At 43.8% G+C, this 16,400-nt stretch overlaps 2 protein-coding genes across 2 annotated transcripts; both read left to right on the top strand.

Moving 5' to 3' along the window:
- The first annotated feature begins 140 nt into the window (after positions 1-140).
- LOC114426815 (zinc finger protein 250-like) lies at positions 141-10,573 on the top strand. The gene is made up of 5 exons (XM_028394496.1): positions 141-552; positions 2,725-2,855; positions 3,678-3,845; positions 7,632-7,698; positions 8,318-10,573. Exons 1-5 carry the CDS (start codon positions 282-284, stop codon positions 9,157-9,159), a joined length of 1,479 nt encoding a protein of 492 aa, XP_028250297.1. The 5' UTR covers positions 141-281; the 3' UTR covers positions 9,160-10,573.
- Positions 10,574-11,633: 1,060 nt separating this feature from the next.
- Positions 11,634-16,342, top strand: LOC114436241 (zinc finger and SCAN domain-containing protein 5A-like). Its single transcript, XM_028406418.1, has 4 exons — positions 11,634-12,078; positions 13,289-13,416; positions 14,136-14,250; positions 14,334-16,342. The coding sequence occupies exons 1-4, from the start codon at positions 11,691-11,693 to the stop codon at positions 15,416-15,418; spliced, it is 1,716 nt and encodes a 571-aa protein (XP_028262219.1). The 5' UTR covers positions 11,634-11,690; the 3' UTR covers positions 15,419-16,342.
- Positions 16,343-16,400: the final 58 nt, after the last annotated feature.

Here is a 16,400-nt window from a genome sequence, read left to right on the forward strand (position 1 = left end):
AATATAAATATAAATATAAATATAGCGGTCAGCTTAAATCAAATCCAGGTCAATTAGTTTTTGACCGAGCCAGCCGCATCAGAAGAAGACGAAGAGAGGAGATTGCAGCTGTTGACGTTGGGGGCGCTGTTGCGCTGTTGTGTACCAACAAAGGGTGTCCGCGTCGTTGTCCAGTATTTCCCTCGCTGGGTTTTTGAAGGCAGACCGCCGTTGTGATGCTTTTCCGGTGGTGCTGGTGTTTCGTGACTGGAGTCGTGTGAGGACAAAGCTCGTCAGTGACCATGTCGATGTCCACGGACTTCCACTCTCAGATCGCCTCCATCATGGAGGCGTTGGCTAACGCGGCCGTTGCAGAAATTTGTAAAGTTGTGGACGACGGATATGCAGTGGTTCAGCTGGAAATGTCCCGGGGGCAGAAGGAGAACGACTTTTTGAGGAAGAAAATCAAACTACTAGAGCTGCAGATCGCCAGGCACCGAGCGGAAGGCTCCGCCGGCGGCCGCTACCCCGGGCTGCGCTTCCTCCCCCGGCAGAGCAGGGATTCACATTCCGGTATGTAAAAACTGAATATCATTTCAAATTAAAGCTGCAAGCAGCATTGCGGGCCCTCGCGCACCTTGCGATCCGCGGGGTCATCGCTGTCTTCTCTCCTATACTCTCCTCTCCTCTCATTTGCAGAGATGTACAACAAACACATGTTTACAACCAATCTTTCCTGTTAGCAGTAGGTGGCGCTATGACTGTATCATCCTATTAGCATATATATCTGTTCAGACTCAGGTCCATAGCAGTACTGTAAGACTTTGTCCACATTGCATAAAGTATATGGGTAGTACTGCATAAAACACAGCGAGTTCCTTTGTAATGGCGAATGGTCAACTTTGAGGCCACTCCCCCACCACACGGTAAGACTTTTGTAAGAGTTTTGGAATGCGTCTATTCCCCATGGTGTCCTGAGTGGACACAGTGAATTTCAGCTCAATTGGATGAAGTATGCGAGGCGTGAAAAGTTTTGAAGCAGGGTCACAAAAAATCAAAATGGCGGACTTCCTGTTGGGTTTGGAGGGGGGGTCCAAGAGACTTTTTTGTGCGTCTTGAGGTGATACATATGTGTGCTAATTTTCATGATCCTGTGTCAAACTGGCCAGAGGGGCTACGCGTTGGGGGCGCTATAGAGTCATTTTTCTATGTGCGTTTCAAAACTCAGCAAATTTCAACATTTTTCGGGCGAATGAATTTTCTACCAAGTTTGGTGAGTGTTTGGTGAGTTTTTGGCCATGTTAAGGCCTCCAAAAATGCGATCAAAGGGGGAAAAAAAAATAATCCTAAGGGTTTCAATAGGGCTCTTGCACCATTCGGTGCTCGGGCCCTAAAAACAAGTCCACAGGCGCGCCGTGAACCAGACAAAAACATACTTCAGAAAGTGCTTTGTTGCAGTGCCATCCATAGACTCTGTAAACACCCAGGAGACAGGAGACCTTCACTCTCGGTCCCAGTCCTGCTCTTTGTCATAATGTCATGGACGACTCATTTCGGTGGATCTAAACACCTGGCACCTGTCCATGGACTCGGAGCAGTAGTATTTACATCAGGGTGTGAGTTTTAAAAGATACATTTTGTAAAAAAAAATGAACTCACGCTGTCCACAGTATGTCCAAAGTCTAACACTTAATTATTTAATTACATTAAACAACACTCAGTGAGTTGTTTTTCAGTATCCATGATCTGCTCCAAGTCAACAAGAGAAGAAGTGCCATCAGAATTATAGATGTTTGTATATTAAGAAAACCTTTATGTGTCCCACAATAGCCAAATTGCGTGATGACATGATCCAGAAACCTGGATGTGTTCTGCTGGGTAAGCTTCATGGTTTATGCTGACTGTGTGGACGAGCTCTGTTCTTCCCTTTGAAAAAGATGAAGCTCAGGTTTTCTTCACCCATTTCTAAAGCTTGACCAATATGGGTTTTTTCTTTCATGACTGGCCGGCCTCCATCTGATTACAAATAAGACTGTAATAATAACAAATGATGACCTTAACTCAAACATCCAATGTTAAGGTCTGTCTCCAACCTGTGTGTGGCCAAAGGTCAGGGCCATGGAGTCTAATAACACTAGTTATGTTATAGTAGTGGGCCCTGTTTCCTGTCTAGGCCCAAGGGCTTCATTTATAATCCATGTAGGCCTTTCAGAGTTCAGCCCAGGGGCCCGTTACTGGGTTTTGATACCTACCCATAGTAGACTACAGCTGTTTGAAGATCAACCCAGTGCTTTAGTAGCCCTAGTATACAGGCAGTTCTGTTCCTCTGCTCTGTATAGTCTTTTTTATTATTATTATTTTGAAGCTGCACATGTGTACATTTTCTGGAGCTCCTAAATTAATGTTTTTTTGCTGATTTGAAGTATGTATTACACAAGAGGAGAGAAGGGGAAGCAGACAGACACTGCACAACAACGCTCTCTGTCCACAAAGAACTGGAGCTTCTTTACGGTTTTGTTGTTTTTGTTTGTTTGCGTTTCTTTTGTCTTTTTTTTTGTTTTTCATGTTTAGTCAATAAATAATGGCAAGTAAAAAAAATTACATGTTGTACCTCTGAAGTTGTATTTCCCTAATACTATGATCATTTATATTATGTTCCACACACACACACAGGTATAAAAATAAGAGAGGGTGTAGTAACTTTTGAACACGACTGTAACTATTTTCCCTCTTCTGTCTGGTCAGGTCCCTCCCTGCAGGACAGGACCAGGGTTCTGAGGAAAGCTCCAGGGGATCAGCAGTCTGTTCAGAGGTCCCAGTCTGTCATTCTGGACCAAGACCCTGATCAGGAGGTTGTGACCACCACTAAAACTGAGGTAGCTGTTTCACAGTACAATTGTGCCTAAATGTTTTGAACTTGAATTGTTGTTTATTTCTGCATAAATATGATCTAAATATGAGGGAAGTTGATGCAATGTTACATGTATGTAAGTGGCAGCAGATGTGTCTAGATGTCTCCTACAACAGTGTGGAGGTATCAATAATGTCATAGCCACAATACTACAGCTTATTAGAATTTACTGCCCATGATTTTCAGTTGAAGGCCGGCTGTCATCACATTTTTAGTAGTTGTATTATGTCTCCTAATGTATTATTCACATCTCACGACTCTCCGTGTGGACGGAGCCTAATTAAATATACACTGCTTTGGAAAGCGAGTTTAATCCTAACTGTTTTCTTCCAGGAAGTTATGTCCTTTTTTCCTTACTCTTCTCAAAGTTAGCCTTCACTTTCACATCAATGTGCCAGTTAAATAGCTGATTTACACAGCAGCTATTTATTTACAGTGTTCACAGCAACCATACTGGTCCAATAAAGACACAGATTAGTTTTCAAAATTCCTTGAGTATTGGTTTAAAAAAATGTAAACAAACTGGACATTTTCCAAGTGCCTACTGGTGCAACACCAAGAAAGCAAAGATGCCTTTATGTCTGATATTCTGACTGAACCATACATCAGATTTCAGGACAATCATAAGGTTCAATGTCTGTCTTCAGCTTCCTCATTATGTAGCTTCTGCTTTCTGCTGCATACACAGCACATTTATTTTAAGAGTTATGATTGCAATAATGTGGAAATGTTATATATGTGTGTGTTCTAAAACCATTATTGATTTTTATTTAATTTGTCTTCTCAGTCAGCAGAGCCTGAGGAAGTGAGGGAACTGCTGATCGTCAAGGTGGAGGGAGCTATAGACACCAGACCTGCTGATCCAGAAGATCCCTGCATCAGTGCCAGAGGGGAGCTCCCTGACGTCTTGAAAGATGCCCAAGATGGCCAGCCAGCCAGCTGCAGCAAAACGGAGGTCAGTGGATCTGACATCATGACCTTTGTAGACAGCAGGACAGCTGAAGCTGATAAGAGCAGCGACGCACACAGTTCCAATCTCCAGTTAACAGGAAATGATATCAGAGCTGGGGAGAGTCAGTCTCTGAACTCAGATTCTGACTACACATCACACAGAGCAGTGTCCTGTGATGATGTAATACACGTTAGCAAAGCTAATCAGACTGCATTAGCTACCCCTAAGTCCTCCCTCTCAGAAGTGATATACATTCACGAAGGGGAATCAGACAAGGAAGGAGAGGAGTGTGAGTGGTCAGATAAAGGAGAAGCTGTATCCCCTGTAATTCAGAGTTCTGGCCTGGAATCAGCAGCACAGAAGTCAGCATCTCGTTTCCCTTGTGAGGACCCTTTAAGAACTTCCAATATTAAGTCCACCAGTGACACACACCTTGGGGCTCCTCAGTGCCCCATAACACACCATAACCATAGCCATCATCTCACCTTTTACCATGCTGTCACAATGGAGCGTCCCTATGGCTGCACCCGCTGCACCAAGCGCTTCTTTTTGGAATCAGACCTGCAGAAGCACATGGCCAGGCACACCAGGGAGAAGCCCCACACCTGCCTGCTATGTGGAAAGAGCTTTGTGTGTCAGAGCCAACTGGACATACACCACAATGTTCACACTGGAGAGAGGCCCTTTAGCTGCTCAGTCTGCAACAGACGCTTCTCCCATCCTAGCAACCTGAAGAGGCACCAGAAGATCCAGCATGAACACGCAGCACTGCAGCACCAGAGCTTTCCGTAAGGAGACAATCTGTCACTTGGTAATGCTCAGCCTTATTTTTAAAGACTTATTTGCACTTGAAAAGAGCAAGAGAAAAAGAAGAAAGTGACTAAAAGAAATGTAGAAATCTAAATCGTGAACATAAAGTCTTTAGACTTACAGCTTTTCAAGCTCTCTAAGCATCTAAAAGCTGTCTTATTTGAAAAGGGAATCTGAATTTACAAAATGAACTGCAAAGAATGTAATGATTACACATCAAAGCCCCTTTATGTAACAGTAGCACAAACACATCAGACAAATAAGACCATAAAGTGGTGAGTGAGCTCATCAAGAAACCCTGCCTGAACCTTGACTATGATCAAGGCAGCTGTCACCCAATTATACTTACTGCATTATAAGCACAAATCACAGGAACAGACAGGCAGTATAGCACATCATAAGCACACAATACTACCTTATGCAGGCAGTAGTCTCATTAACAATGAAAATGTAGCAAATGCAATGTTAAACGCTACTTGACATGTGGAAACACAGTGGTAATGGATGCCATGAGCATCCTGGGCACCACACCAAATCGTAACACACTGTCAGTTTTAGAGCAGAGGGTACCTTTTCTACACACTGACTGATACAAGCATGTAGATTGTGTTGGTCGGAGTTCAGTCTCTTTGAACCTGCTTTAGAAGCTGCTCTGTGATAACAGCAGGGTCTGGGCAGTGTATCTGTGCTTGTTTAAGTCCTCTGTCGGTGATTTAGGACCCTGTCACACTTTTCTTCATATTATGTTTTCTTAGAGTTTGGTCATCTTGTTTGTGTGCTTCAGTTCGCCATATGTTCTGTCTCTCAGTATAAACATCTTTTTACATCACTCTGACTAAACTAAACTATAGGTAGTTTGTCAATAGATGGAGTGATCCCATCTGCTGGACTGACACTGTGCACAGTGAAGTCGATTCTTTTAGCATTCAAGTCATTATTTCAGTTTTACAGTAGCATTTCCAAAAGTTGCATCTTGTTAATAAGGCCAGTGTTTGAGAATGTAAAACAGCAGGTAAAGGGAAATATCACAAGCCTCACAGTTATAAACTTTGAATTGTGAAAATCCAGTGTCCACAAGTATAAGAGTAAGTGGAAGAATTGCATACTGAAATGTTCAACTTCTAAAAAGTACATTGATTTCTACATCCAGTACTTGGTTAGGACACATTTTCCATGGTCTCTTGGTCATAGTAATTGTTGGTCTTGATCGTGCTTGTGTGTGTGCTGGGCTATACACAGTGTTTATGTTTGATTTACTCAGACAGGAAATAAAATGTTCAGTCATTTTCATGTCTCGCTGTTGTGTGTGTATAAGTCGAGAATATAATACATTTGTACTTTCTTCAGCAACTGATGGAAAATATTGAACATCTTCACAACATTTTATTTTAGCCTTAGTAATGCCAGGCAAGGGTGTTTGTGAAATGTAAGCCTGGCATTCTGTCCAGTCTTGTAGGAGTAACATAGTGACATCAGAGCCACTGAAATCTCCAAGCAGAAAGACCAGATGATCAGCTGGTCTGGATCCTAGGTCTAACTGTTTGGAGTGCATCCATCTGGGTACGTTATCAGGGCAAGCTATATCCAGGACATGTCGAACAACGAATAATTTACCAGTGTCTCTTTTGTGCTGAAGTATCTTCAGTGCAATAGTGTTTAAAAAAGCTGAAGCTGTTTTAGTTTATTGATAAGTAGAATTGATTTGGACTTTAATCAAAGTACCCAATATTGGAAAGATGCTTTGAGAGTTCTAAATGAATTGAGGCTGGCGCTGAAGCCTATATTGGTAAGCACACACATTAAGGCAAAACACATTCAATTCTGTGTTCTACTGACCAGCACTTTCATAATGGCAGCCTGTTCGCTGTGCTTCTTCAAAACCTCAGGTCTTTGTCTCATTGTCTTTTGTCAGTATTCCTCATTGTGTTTTTACACTTTGTGTTCCACTGAGGATTCATTGTTAATTTTGACCTTGCAGATTTTGTGGTCAGTATGAAAACAGTATGTGAGCTGATGTGCAGTTAAGCTACTTTTTGGTCCTGAGTGAAGTATTCTTTATGTTGAAGTAGCGTTTATACTCACTTATAATAATTCAATCCGAGTTATACGCTCATCTGGAAGGAAAAACTAATAGTTTGTATTCATGTATGAACATAGATGAGTGTAAATGTGCTAATAAACCATATTTTCAATGAATTGCTTTGTATTTGTACTTTCTGCTTACAATAACATATGTTCATAAATGACATCTTTTCTTCAATCCATCGCTCACACACTGATCAGCCTCCAGACTCATTGCCTAACGAACCAGCTCTGCTTTGTGTAGCCATTGACTGCAGCACCTCTTAAGGTGTTTTGTTGCATCAAATGCTATACACCACAGTTTTTTTCATCATAGCAGGACAGCCAACAAAAAGGCACCTGCCAAGGACCCCCACTGCTATAGTGTATGTTGTAGGTATAAGAATCAAAGCAATTCCAGCAGAACCCCGGTCAGAGCATCACACAGTACCAACTTTCTTCCCACAGTGCATCATATTGCCATCTTTTTCCCAGATAAACCGCACACCCAGCTGTCCACTGGACCAGCTTCTTCCATTCCACAATATGTTCCAATTCTGTGATGCCGCATGTTCTGACACTTATGATCAAGACCCCTACACGGGTTCAGCAACCAGCCTTTGCGGCCCATGTGTTTTGCTGAACCTTTGGCACCATGACCCTGTCATCCCTTCACATGTCCTTGCTTGGACCCCTTTCTTTCCCAACCCCTGGAACAATTTACAAGGGCTGCATAATCCACCCTTTGAGGTGCCAATGTAATGAGGTATTCAGTGTACCCACTTTGTCGCTGGTTTCTAATGTTTCTATGTTGTGGCTGATTGGTGTATCTGTCTCTCACCTGCTGTTAAAACAGACACTAAACTGTATCAGCCTTGGGTCACTTCTGTCAGTTGAAATCCTCCCTCCTCTTTTCAGGTGCAGGGATGTCTGACAAACACAAGCAGAGTGGAATGCAAGGAGGAAAGGATGGACACAGTGCACGGTATCATGTGTTTTTCTCTTTTCCTGTGTGTAGACATCCCAGAAAAATCTTTTAATGTACTCCAAGCAGTTTCATACATGTGTGGTATTATGTATATAACAGTAGTAAAGGTATTCTCATTCAACTTATGTGAAATTGTTGCTCTGTTCAACTGTAAAACAGTTGCTATTTATTTAATATTAATTAAATTTAAAGGGGCAAAACATAATGCTGGTGAAAACAAGTTTCTTTCTGTCAACACATCCTAGAAATAATAAAAACAAAAACATGTACTGAAAACATACTTACACTATGTGTATAGGTAAGTGCAACACACTGATGTGTCCTTTAAGAACAAACCTTGCCCTTATTCACTAAACAAAAGAAAAAAGTAAAAAAAACATAATTCTATAAAAGTAGATTACTACACCTTTCTAATAAGATCTTAAAGCCCATATCTGACTGTACCTTCGCTCCTAACTTCACTCACCTTAATGTCAGTTATCTCTCCCAGTGCTGATTTTGCATGTGTCTACGCTTATGGGATGAGCTCCATGATGCAGATATGACCAAGGAAAAAAGATGAGAGGTTTAGGCAGCTCTAATTCTCTAATTCTGACCCTTTTGTGTGGCTCCTCAGGTGACAAAGAAACACATGGTTGCTTTCAGAGCCAGCTGGAATGGCAGGAGAATAAGACTGAAAACCAGGAGCCGCTGTCCTGTTCCACATACGAAGAAGTGAACTCCTCACTTTCTAAAATACCTCCGAGCAGAATGCAGCATGAGAGCTCTGTGTCTCAGTTTGACCCCCTCCCACATGCAGTGAGGGACAGATGTGGAAGAGCAGGCCTGTCTCTACAAGGTGGAGGTGATAGAGTGGATGAAGCGGTGTCAGACCCTGGTATGAGGTCACAATATCAGCCAGTGTTGTGTGTACAGATCGATGAGCCACCATCAAATCACACCTTCAACCGTGCACATGTTGCTATGGAAACCACAGACTTCCAGCCCCAGCAAATCCAACATTCTGGCTCTGGATTCCAGCAGAGGGACAACCTCTCTTGTCAGAACCAACTTTCACATGCTTCCAGCAGTCAGAACCAAGACATCCAATCAGCACAGCCCCAGCAGCAGGAGCATTCCCGCCCCTATGTCTGCACCTTCTGCTTGCGCCGCTTCACCCACCAGTCCCAGCTACATATCCACAAGCGTGTCCACACAGGAGAGAAGCCTTACCTGTGCCCCCAATGTGGAAAGAGATTTGGCCAGTTGTCCAGTCTCAAACGTCACCAGATGGTTCACACTGGGGAGAGGCCTTTCCCCTGCCCCCACTGTGGCAAGCAGTTTTCCACTTCTACCAACCTGAAGGTCCATCAGAGTGTCCATACTGGGGAGAAGAGGTTCCACTGCTCTAAGTGTGGCAAGAACTTCTCTTTCCTCAGCAACCTGATCAGGCACCAGGCTTTGCACACCATCAAGTAGAGTATATAGTATGTGGCGCTATGACTGTATCATCATATCAGCACATCAATCTATTCAGACTCAGATGCACAGCAGTCCTCTAAGAAAAACCTATGATGCCACAACATTTTGTGTAGCCAGTAGGTGGCGCTGTACTAAATACCATTTGACACGCATTCAGGGTGGGGCTCAGATCATACATGTCCATTTTGGAGCAGATCAGACAGTAAACACAGAAGTTACAGCAACGTCCTGTTTTGTGTGGAATAGTCTCATTTTAAAGCCACGCCCCCTTCAACTACTTTAGTACAGAATCTTGAACATGTGTGTTCCTTATTGTCTCAAGAGTAGACACGGTACATTTCAAGTCAATTAGATGAAGCATGGGCAAGTAGTTAGCAACATTATGCTAACATGACATAGCTAGTAGGTGGCGCCAAATTGAGAATTGTTGTATAGATGTGTTTAGGGTCAGACTCTGATCATACATGTAACATTTGGGACAGATCACAAGTTATAGAAATTTCCTGTATTGTGTGAAATCCTTAGATTTTAAGGCCCCATCGACATCATAATATTTTTAAAAGAGTTTTGGAATGTGTCTATTCCCTATTATGTCATGGGTGGACACAGTGAATTTCAGACGAATTGGATGAAGGATGTTGGCTGTAAAAAGACCACAAAAGTCAAAAAGGCCTGACTTCCTGTTCGGTTTTGGGGTTGTCCAGGAGACTTTTTGTGAGTCTTGAGGTGACACACGTGTGTATCAATTTGATCTGTGTCAAACTAGCCAGAAGGACTATGCGTTAGGGGGCGCTATGTAGCCATTTTTCTAAAATAACCCAAAGGTTTCCAATAGGGCTTTGTACCGATCCTCGGGCCCTAATAAGAACATGTGCACCTTCCAAAGTTCAGATAAGCACAGATAAGACACTCTTAGCTGTGCATCTACACTGGGGACTTGCTACCACAGTCTGTGTGGGAGACACTTCTCACAGGTCTGCAACCCCAACACACCAGGGTGTCCACATGAGAGAGAGAGACCTTACTACTGCACCATGTGTGGCCAATGCTTCCCTGTGCTGGTGCACTTGGTCTGCCACCAGAGCATCCACATCAGCAACTGATCAGGTTGAGACAGTCAGGCTCCTCCTAAGGATTATAAAAGACTGAACTCTGATGGTCCTTTATATTCAACATGATTATAGTAAAAATCTCTCCATGTATCTTCTACATGTTGAGGAAGCAAGACAAACACAGCGTCATTAATACATACACACAAGTGGAGATAATGCCAGAAAAGAAGAGTTGGTATTGTCTGTGGATGCTCTCAATCATCCATAGTCATTTCCAGGAGTTTAAATTGAGGCAGCTGGACTCAAGTGGCTAAAAACAGATTCCACATCAGAACAGAAGCAGACAAGGCCCCTATCAAATTCAGTACATTACATCATTACTTATCACATTATATCAACTGTTTATTATTACTTGTTATACTCAACAGAATAATACAAAAAGTACATCTTAAAGTACAAAAACAATAAAGTCAATTTGACAAAAAGATCCAATGTCTGATATTATGTATCCTAGATTACCAATTACATCTGAACTAGTTATTCAGTGAAACAACAGATGCCCGGAGAACCTAGTGCGCCTGCGCAGGTGTTTGACGTAAGATCTTAACCCTACAAACTGCACACTTGCCTTTGTATTAACAGTGTCAATGAGCTCAGTCTTCTGCTCGGTGCACACACACACACACACACACTCAACCACACGTCGTATAGTTGACCAATCACGTGCAGCTTGAACAGAAGCCGCAGAGGAACTCAAGTGTTCCGGTCGTTCACTTCAAAGATCCGGTTCTAAGAGACGTTGTGTTCGCCATCGTTCACCGGTGGTTTCCTCGTCCTCCCCTCTCATCAGGCAGCTTGCTCGGATGAGCTCAGTGAGCTCAATAAAGCTGCAATTGATTGTCAGTAACGGTAACGGCGTAGTAACGTTGGAAACAGTAATTGGTCTGATTACTCGTTACTGCAAAAAGTAACGCCGTTTATTTATAACTCAGTTATTCCTATCACTGATATTATTAATGTTTTTCTGGATGTATTTCACCACCATGTAGTGACAGGATAAATGATCCGGAGAATTCAGATCAGGCTATCAATGGGTTAAACCTGGTGTTGATCTGGAGAGGAGGATCTTTGTTTTGTCTGTCAGTGTGTTCCCGCAAATGTAACCTGATATATCATTACTTAGCCTGTTCCTTGTTTTTTTAAACACATTGTCCAGTATGGAGACAGTCGTCAGATCAAGGTCCTCACTCCACTTATGATCCATAGCTCGTCCAGTCCGGTCAGCCGCCGTGCCCGCACGGTCCCACCGGGGTTCTGCCAGCATGCATGCCGATAAACTGTGGAAGGTGTATAAACAGAGCGCTCAGCGTGGAGGTGAGGCTAAACAACAAACTGACGTCATCAGGAGGCGACTCTCGCACCTCAAAGAGCCACAACATTCCTGGACACACTAGAAGCCAGACGCTGAGCCTTTGCATGTCTCTGGTCACATATCGGTGCGTGCATCAGTTGACGCCCGTGCACCGCAGCGGCAGGCAGCGTGCGGCGCGCATCTGTCCGTGCGGGAGCACGCTGCCAGACCAGACGACGATGGCGGACTGTGTTGGCTTCCAGGCGCAAATCGCCTCAATAATAGAAATATTAGCCAACTCAGCGGTGGCAGAGATATGCAAGCTGGTGGACGAAGGCTACGCGGCGCTGCGCTCTCAGATGGAACAGGAGAGAGAGAAGAGCGAGAAGGAGAATGATGCCCTGCGGCAAAAGCTGCGAGAAATGGACGTGAAGATGCGGAGCTACGAAAGGAAGATGCGGAGACGGAGTCAGCGGGAGGAAATGCACGCCTTTCATTTTAGGCCACCAGAAGGTAAATAGGAAACAAGACTGCAGCTGGCCTGCAGCTGGCAGCGTCACCGCTCAGAAAGCATGACGCACGCATGTCTGCAAACAGGAGTCATTGATTAACTGCTGCATTCAGTCTAACAGCAGACCAGACTGGAGCCTGTGGTATCTGTCATTGTTCAGCAACTTCTCCAGCCTGCAGCGCTGTAATGGCTCCTGCCCTGTGGATACAAGTACCACAGAGAAACACATGAATCACATAAATATGACATCTACGCTACCTGGATGGTGGTAGTTTACAGAATATACAATGGGCTAGTCAGCATTACTAAGTAATGATGTCATAAGTTCACATTAGTCATAGGAATCTATATTAGAACTCACCTCAAGTAACAGGTTAACTTTAATAACTTTCTTGTATCAGTGCTTTGGCGAGAGGTTTTGAGAAGTTTAGTTTGCTGTAGGATACTAATCATTGAAACGTCTGTGTCCCTGTCTGCAACAGCTGTGTCAAACACAACCCACCTGTAAAAACCTAACCATCACACATTCAATCCAAACAGGTCAGAGTGAGCCCTGCAGAGACAGAGTGTGATTAGCCCAGTGTGAGCTGCAGGAGCCTCCAAGGCTGTGGAGTAAATAACACAGATACATCAGAAAGGACATGTGTCTAATAGCTGATTCAACAGTAACAGTGTACAAAAAACAATGGTTGGCTGTTTCATACTTTTCATTTCTTTCTTTGGATTAGTCACCTCTGAGGAAATACTGAAGACTAAACTTTTCTCAGAATCCTCTAACAGGTGTTTATTTGTCTTGCAGTTCACTGCACGCAGACACATGTCCAACAATACATATAAATACATAAAAAACTGTTGGTTTGTTCAGAATCTGAAGTGAACATAATAAATAACATTATTAGCATGTTGTGGTAACAACAAACAATTTTAAAGCGTTTGTTTTAAATATAATTTAAAATGCCTGAGAGAATAAGGTGGTTCCACAGGAAGGCTCTTCCTCCATTCAGGGCCAGCATTCAGCCTTTGGACATTCTGTTTGCTGCCATGTATGCTAGTATTTTACCATGCTACACGATCCCAGCAGCATTCAGAGTTAGAATTCAGCAGTACATGTCTCACATATAAGTGTGAGCTCATAGGCTACGGACTGACTTTGTAAAGATAGTTTGTTTATGCAGTAAATGCAGATGCCTGGTTTCCTGTTGTTTCTTTCAGGATCCGATGACCTTCAGCCTCTGGGGGCACTGCTGCCTGCTGCCTCTGAAGACAAACCTTTCCAACACATTTCAAAGGCAAGGATTAATCAGCACTATAGATTTAAACAGCACTTATTGAGGTCCAAGGCAAAAAGTTGGAAATCATTGCATTAGACCAGTCAAAACATTTCTAACAGCACCAGGTGTTACAGCTCTACACTACAGCTGATGTCATTTTGAGGAGACGTGCCCATAGAGTTGGATAATTACTCAGTTATATCACATGAAAGGTATTTGGTTCAATTGAACATATTCTTAACTTTATGCTGCCTGTATAGAAATACATATTGTATACAACATTTAGTCCAGATTATTATTATTTAAAATGATGGCTGCAGGTAAGAGCCTGACAGCTGCCTTAATGCCCACAGTTACATTATAAAGAAGCACAATGTATAGATTCATTTTATTAGCTCTCATACATAAATGAAGAAGAATAGCCATCATATATTTACATTCAGCATTTATGCGATGGACAATGTCAGCTGTAGGATAGTCTGCTCTGCTCCACGCTCTGAACTCCTCGTTGATGCCGTCTCTTGGTTCTCCAAACATGAAGCGTGCAGCAGTAATAGAGAACTGAGAAAGCCAGTCTGGGGAGAGGTGAGAAAAAAAAACATGACTCCATGCCTCGATTTAAACTCGTACTCTGTGGACTTATTTTCGTCACCACCTATATGCTCAGCAAGTGTGAGATCAATTGAGTGAGTCTTTGATAGCATTCATTTTAGTGTGACTCAGATGAAGAGGGTCAGTGAAGTTACTGTATGTGTTGCCACATTCTAGCTGTTTGTGCTGTATCTTAGCAGGAGGAAGCTAAAGTGTTGCCACTGGTGAAGCAGGAGAAAGAGGAAAGAGAGGACTGTAATCTGGACCTCAAGGTAGAGGTAAACATCAGGGCAGAGTGTGGCCTCTCTACAGGTGAGGGTACTTCTTTTTGTTTGGTTTTATTATAGACAGAAAAGCAATGTTCTGTCAATGACGCTCTTTAAATTTCCTCTTAGGCTGTTCCTCTGTGTTGGTCTCTTCCTGTTCTGCAGTGGAGCCAAGCGAGGAATCGTCCCCCACTAATGTTCTTCTGGACACCAGTGGCAACAGCTTTGCTACCTCTACCTCCCAGCCTTCTTCCTCCCCCACTGTTGCCACTATGGACTTGACCTGCAGGCCTCGAACAAAACGTAAAGCCACCAAGCCTCTGGGCAACAGTTTGGCTCTTAGCAGTGGGGGAGCCCCCGCCCCTGAGGCTCCGCGCAGGGACCTCACAGTGAGTCTAACGGATGGGGCTCTAAAACCAGGGGTCCAGACAGATGACACTACAGAAAATGAACTTCATACCTCTCAGCTGTCAGACCCTGTAGCCTCAGATGAACCTAGTCCTGACCGCCTCAATAGCCTGGGCCTGGACCTGGCTTGGATGCAGGAGCGAGTCAGCCATCTTGGTGCAGCATATGCAGTAGCACAATTAGGTTTGGGGAACTCAGAAACTGGACATCCATCTGCCTCCTTCCCCTCCCAGACAGGAGACAGTTTAGATGCTCCCCCAGCCATGCTCTTCACAGGTGGGGCCCATGAAATGGCTGCTCTCGCTGCCTCCTTTGACATGGCAGCTGCTGCTGCTGCTGCTGCTGCTGTTGTAGCAGCACCGCCTCCACCTCCCCCTCCTCCTCCACCCCCTCCCCCTACAGCACCTTCTGCCATCACAACCAGCCAGAGGCGGACTTACAGGAACAGCACTACTGCTCCTAAAGAACCTGTGGTCTGTGCTGTGTGTGGGCGTGTCTTCCCCAGCGAGGCTACCCTGGAACTTCACCAGCGGGTGCACACAGGGGAAAGACCCTACACCTGCCCCCACTGTGGAAAGGGCTTCGCTCAGCCCAATAATCTGCGGGTCCATCTCCTTATTCACACTGGGGAGAGGCGTTATAGGTGTACGCTTTGTGGCAAGAGTTTCATCTCATCAAGTCACCTGAAAAGGCACCGCACAGTCCACACGCAGGAGAAGCCCTACAGCTGCTCACGCTGTGGACAGTCCTTCAGCCAAATGTGTAGCGTTCGCAGACACCGGCAGCAGTCGCAGTGTGGTCTGTAGACTGACCACTGGACTCAGAGTGGTGAATGATTGAAATTGACCTTTCTAATGGAATTCATGCATCTTACAAATTAGAAACGCCTGTATCCTGTGATGACATGTAGAGTCGGTGTTTGTCCTAGAACATAGCAGTAAATGTGAATTTTGTTTAAGTTGGGTTTCACATAAGCCCTCAGCCACTGCTTACCTGTTGTCTGACACAGAGACACACATGAAGTGGATGTCAGAGCGCACCTCATCCATCTGGTATTAAATACTGTTGTTTGTGACAGAACCGGTTTCCTGTTGGCTGATGATGATGGCACACAGCCATCATCACAATCAAAATGCTGACAACCACCCAGATGAACACAGCCATACACTGAGTACTTCACAGCGCCGTTGTTTTTAACACAAATCTTTCAGTAATAGAAGTCTCTTCTTGTTCCGCCTGCTAAAGATCTTTCCAGACATGTTTAGCTCGTATTGTTTCTTTCTCCTAAAAGGACATGTTTTCTGCAGATGATCACTGGAAAACAGTGTAAATTGTTACCCTGTGACACCCTTCTCATACCTTCTGTGTGTGTGTAGAGCTATACAACAACTGATTTGCTAACTTGGTTGGTTTATCTTTAGAGTGGTTAGGACTTGCAGGTCTGAAGCAGGACAGGAGATAAGCTGTCCACATCCTCAAAGGAAGACACAGCAAAACATTTTTTTTTGAGTAGATGAGATGCAAAATGATGTCCGCTAAACGTCAGCCTCTTTTTTTATTAAAGCACTTTTAAAAAGTTTAAGTAGCAGTTTATTAAAGTTGTTGGTAAAGGTCAGGCGGAGGACAGAGAGATAAATACAGAGATGTATTTATCACATATATTGCTACAGTAACATTAATGAGTGGCCTTTCAGACAGCTCTGGAGTTTATTCCCAAACCATACAGCACAGGTCAGCACCTTCTCATGTGTGATTATGTTCATGGATGATAGTTCAGACAGTTCAACC

Source organism: Parambassis ranga, chromosome 1 (genome assembly GCF_900634625.1).
Source record: "Parambassis ranga chromosome 1, fParRan2.1, whole genome shotgun sequence".
Lineage (NCBI taxonomy): Eukaryota > Metazoa > Chordata > Actinopteri > Ambassidae > Parambassis > Parambassis ranga.

Bases quoted from the DNA above. Each gene is read 5' to 3' on its own strand.
- LOC114426815 (XM_028394496.1), top strand. From the start codon at position 282: ATGTCGATGTCCACGGACTTCCACTCTCAGATCGCCTCCATCATGGAG. The intron at 553-2,724 runs GTATGTAAAAAC...CTGTCTGGTCAG, and splicing joins GAGCAGGGATTCACATTCCG to GTCCCTCCCTGCAGGACAGG. The intron at 3,846-7,631 runs GTCAGTGGATCT...TCCTCTTTTCAG, and splicing joins CCAGCTGCAGCAAAACGGAG to GTGCAGGGATGTCTGACAAA.
- LOC114436241 (XM_028406418.1), top strand. From the start codon at position 11,691: ATGTCTCTGGTCACATATCGGTGCGTGCATCAGTTGACGCCCGTGCAC. The intron at 13,417-14,135 runs GCAAAAAGTTGG...GCTGTATCTTAG, and splicing joins AGCACTTATTGAGGTCCAAG to CAGGAGGAAGCTAAAGTGTT. The intron at 14,251-14,333 runs GTGAGGGTACTT...ATTTCCTCTTAG, and splicing joins AGAGTGTGGCCTCTCTACAG to GCTGTTCCTCTGTGTTGGTC.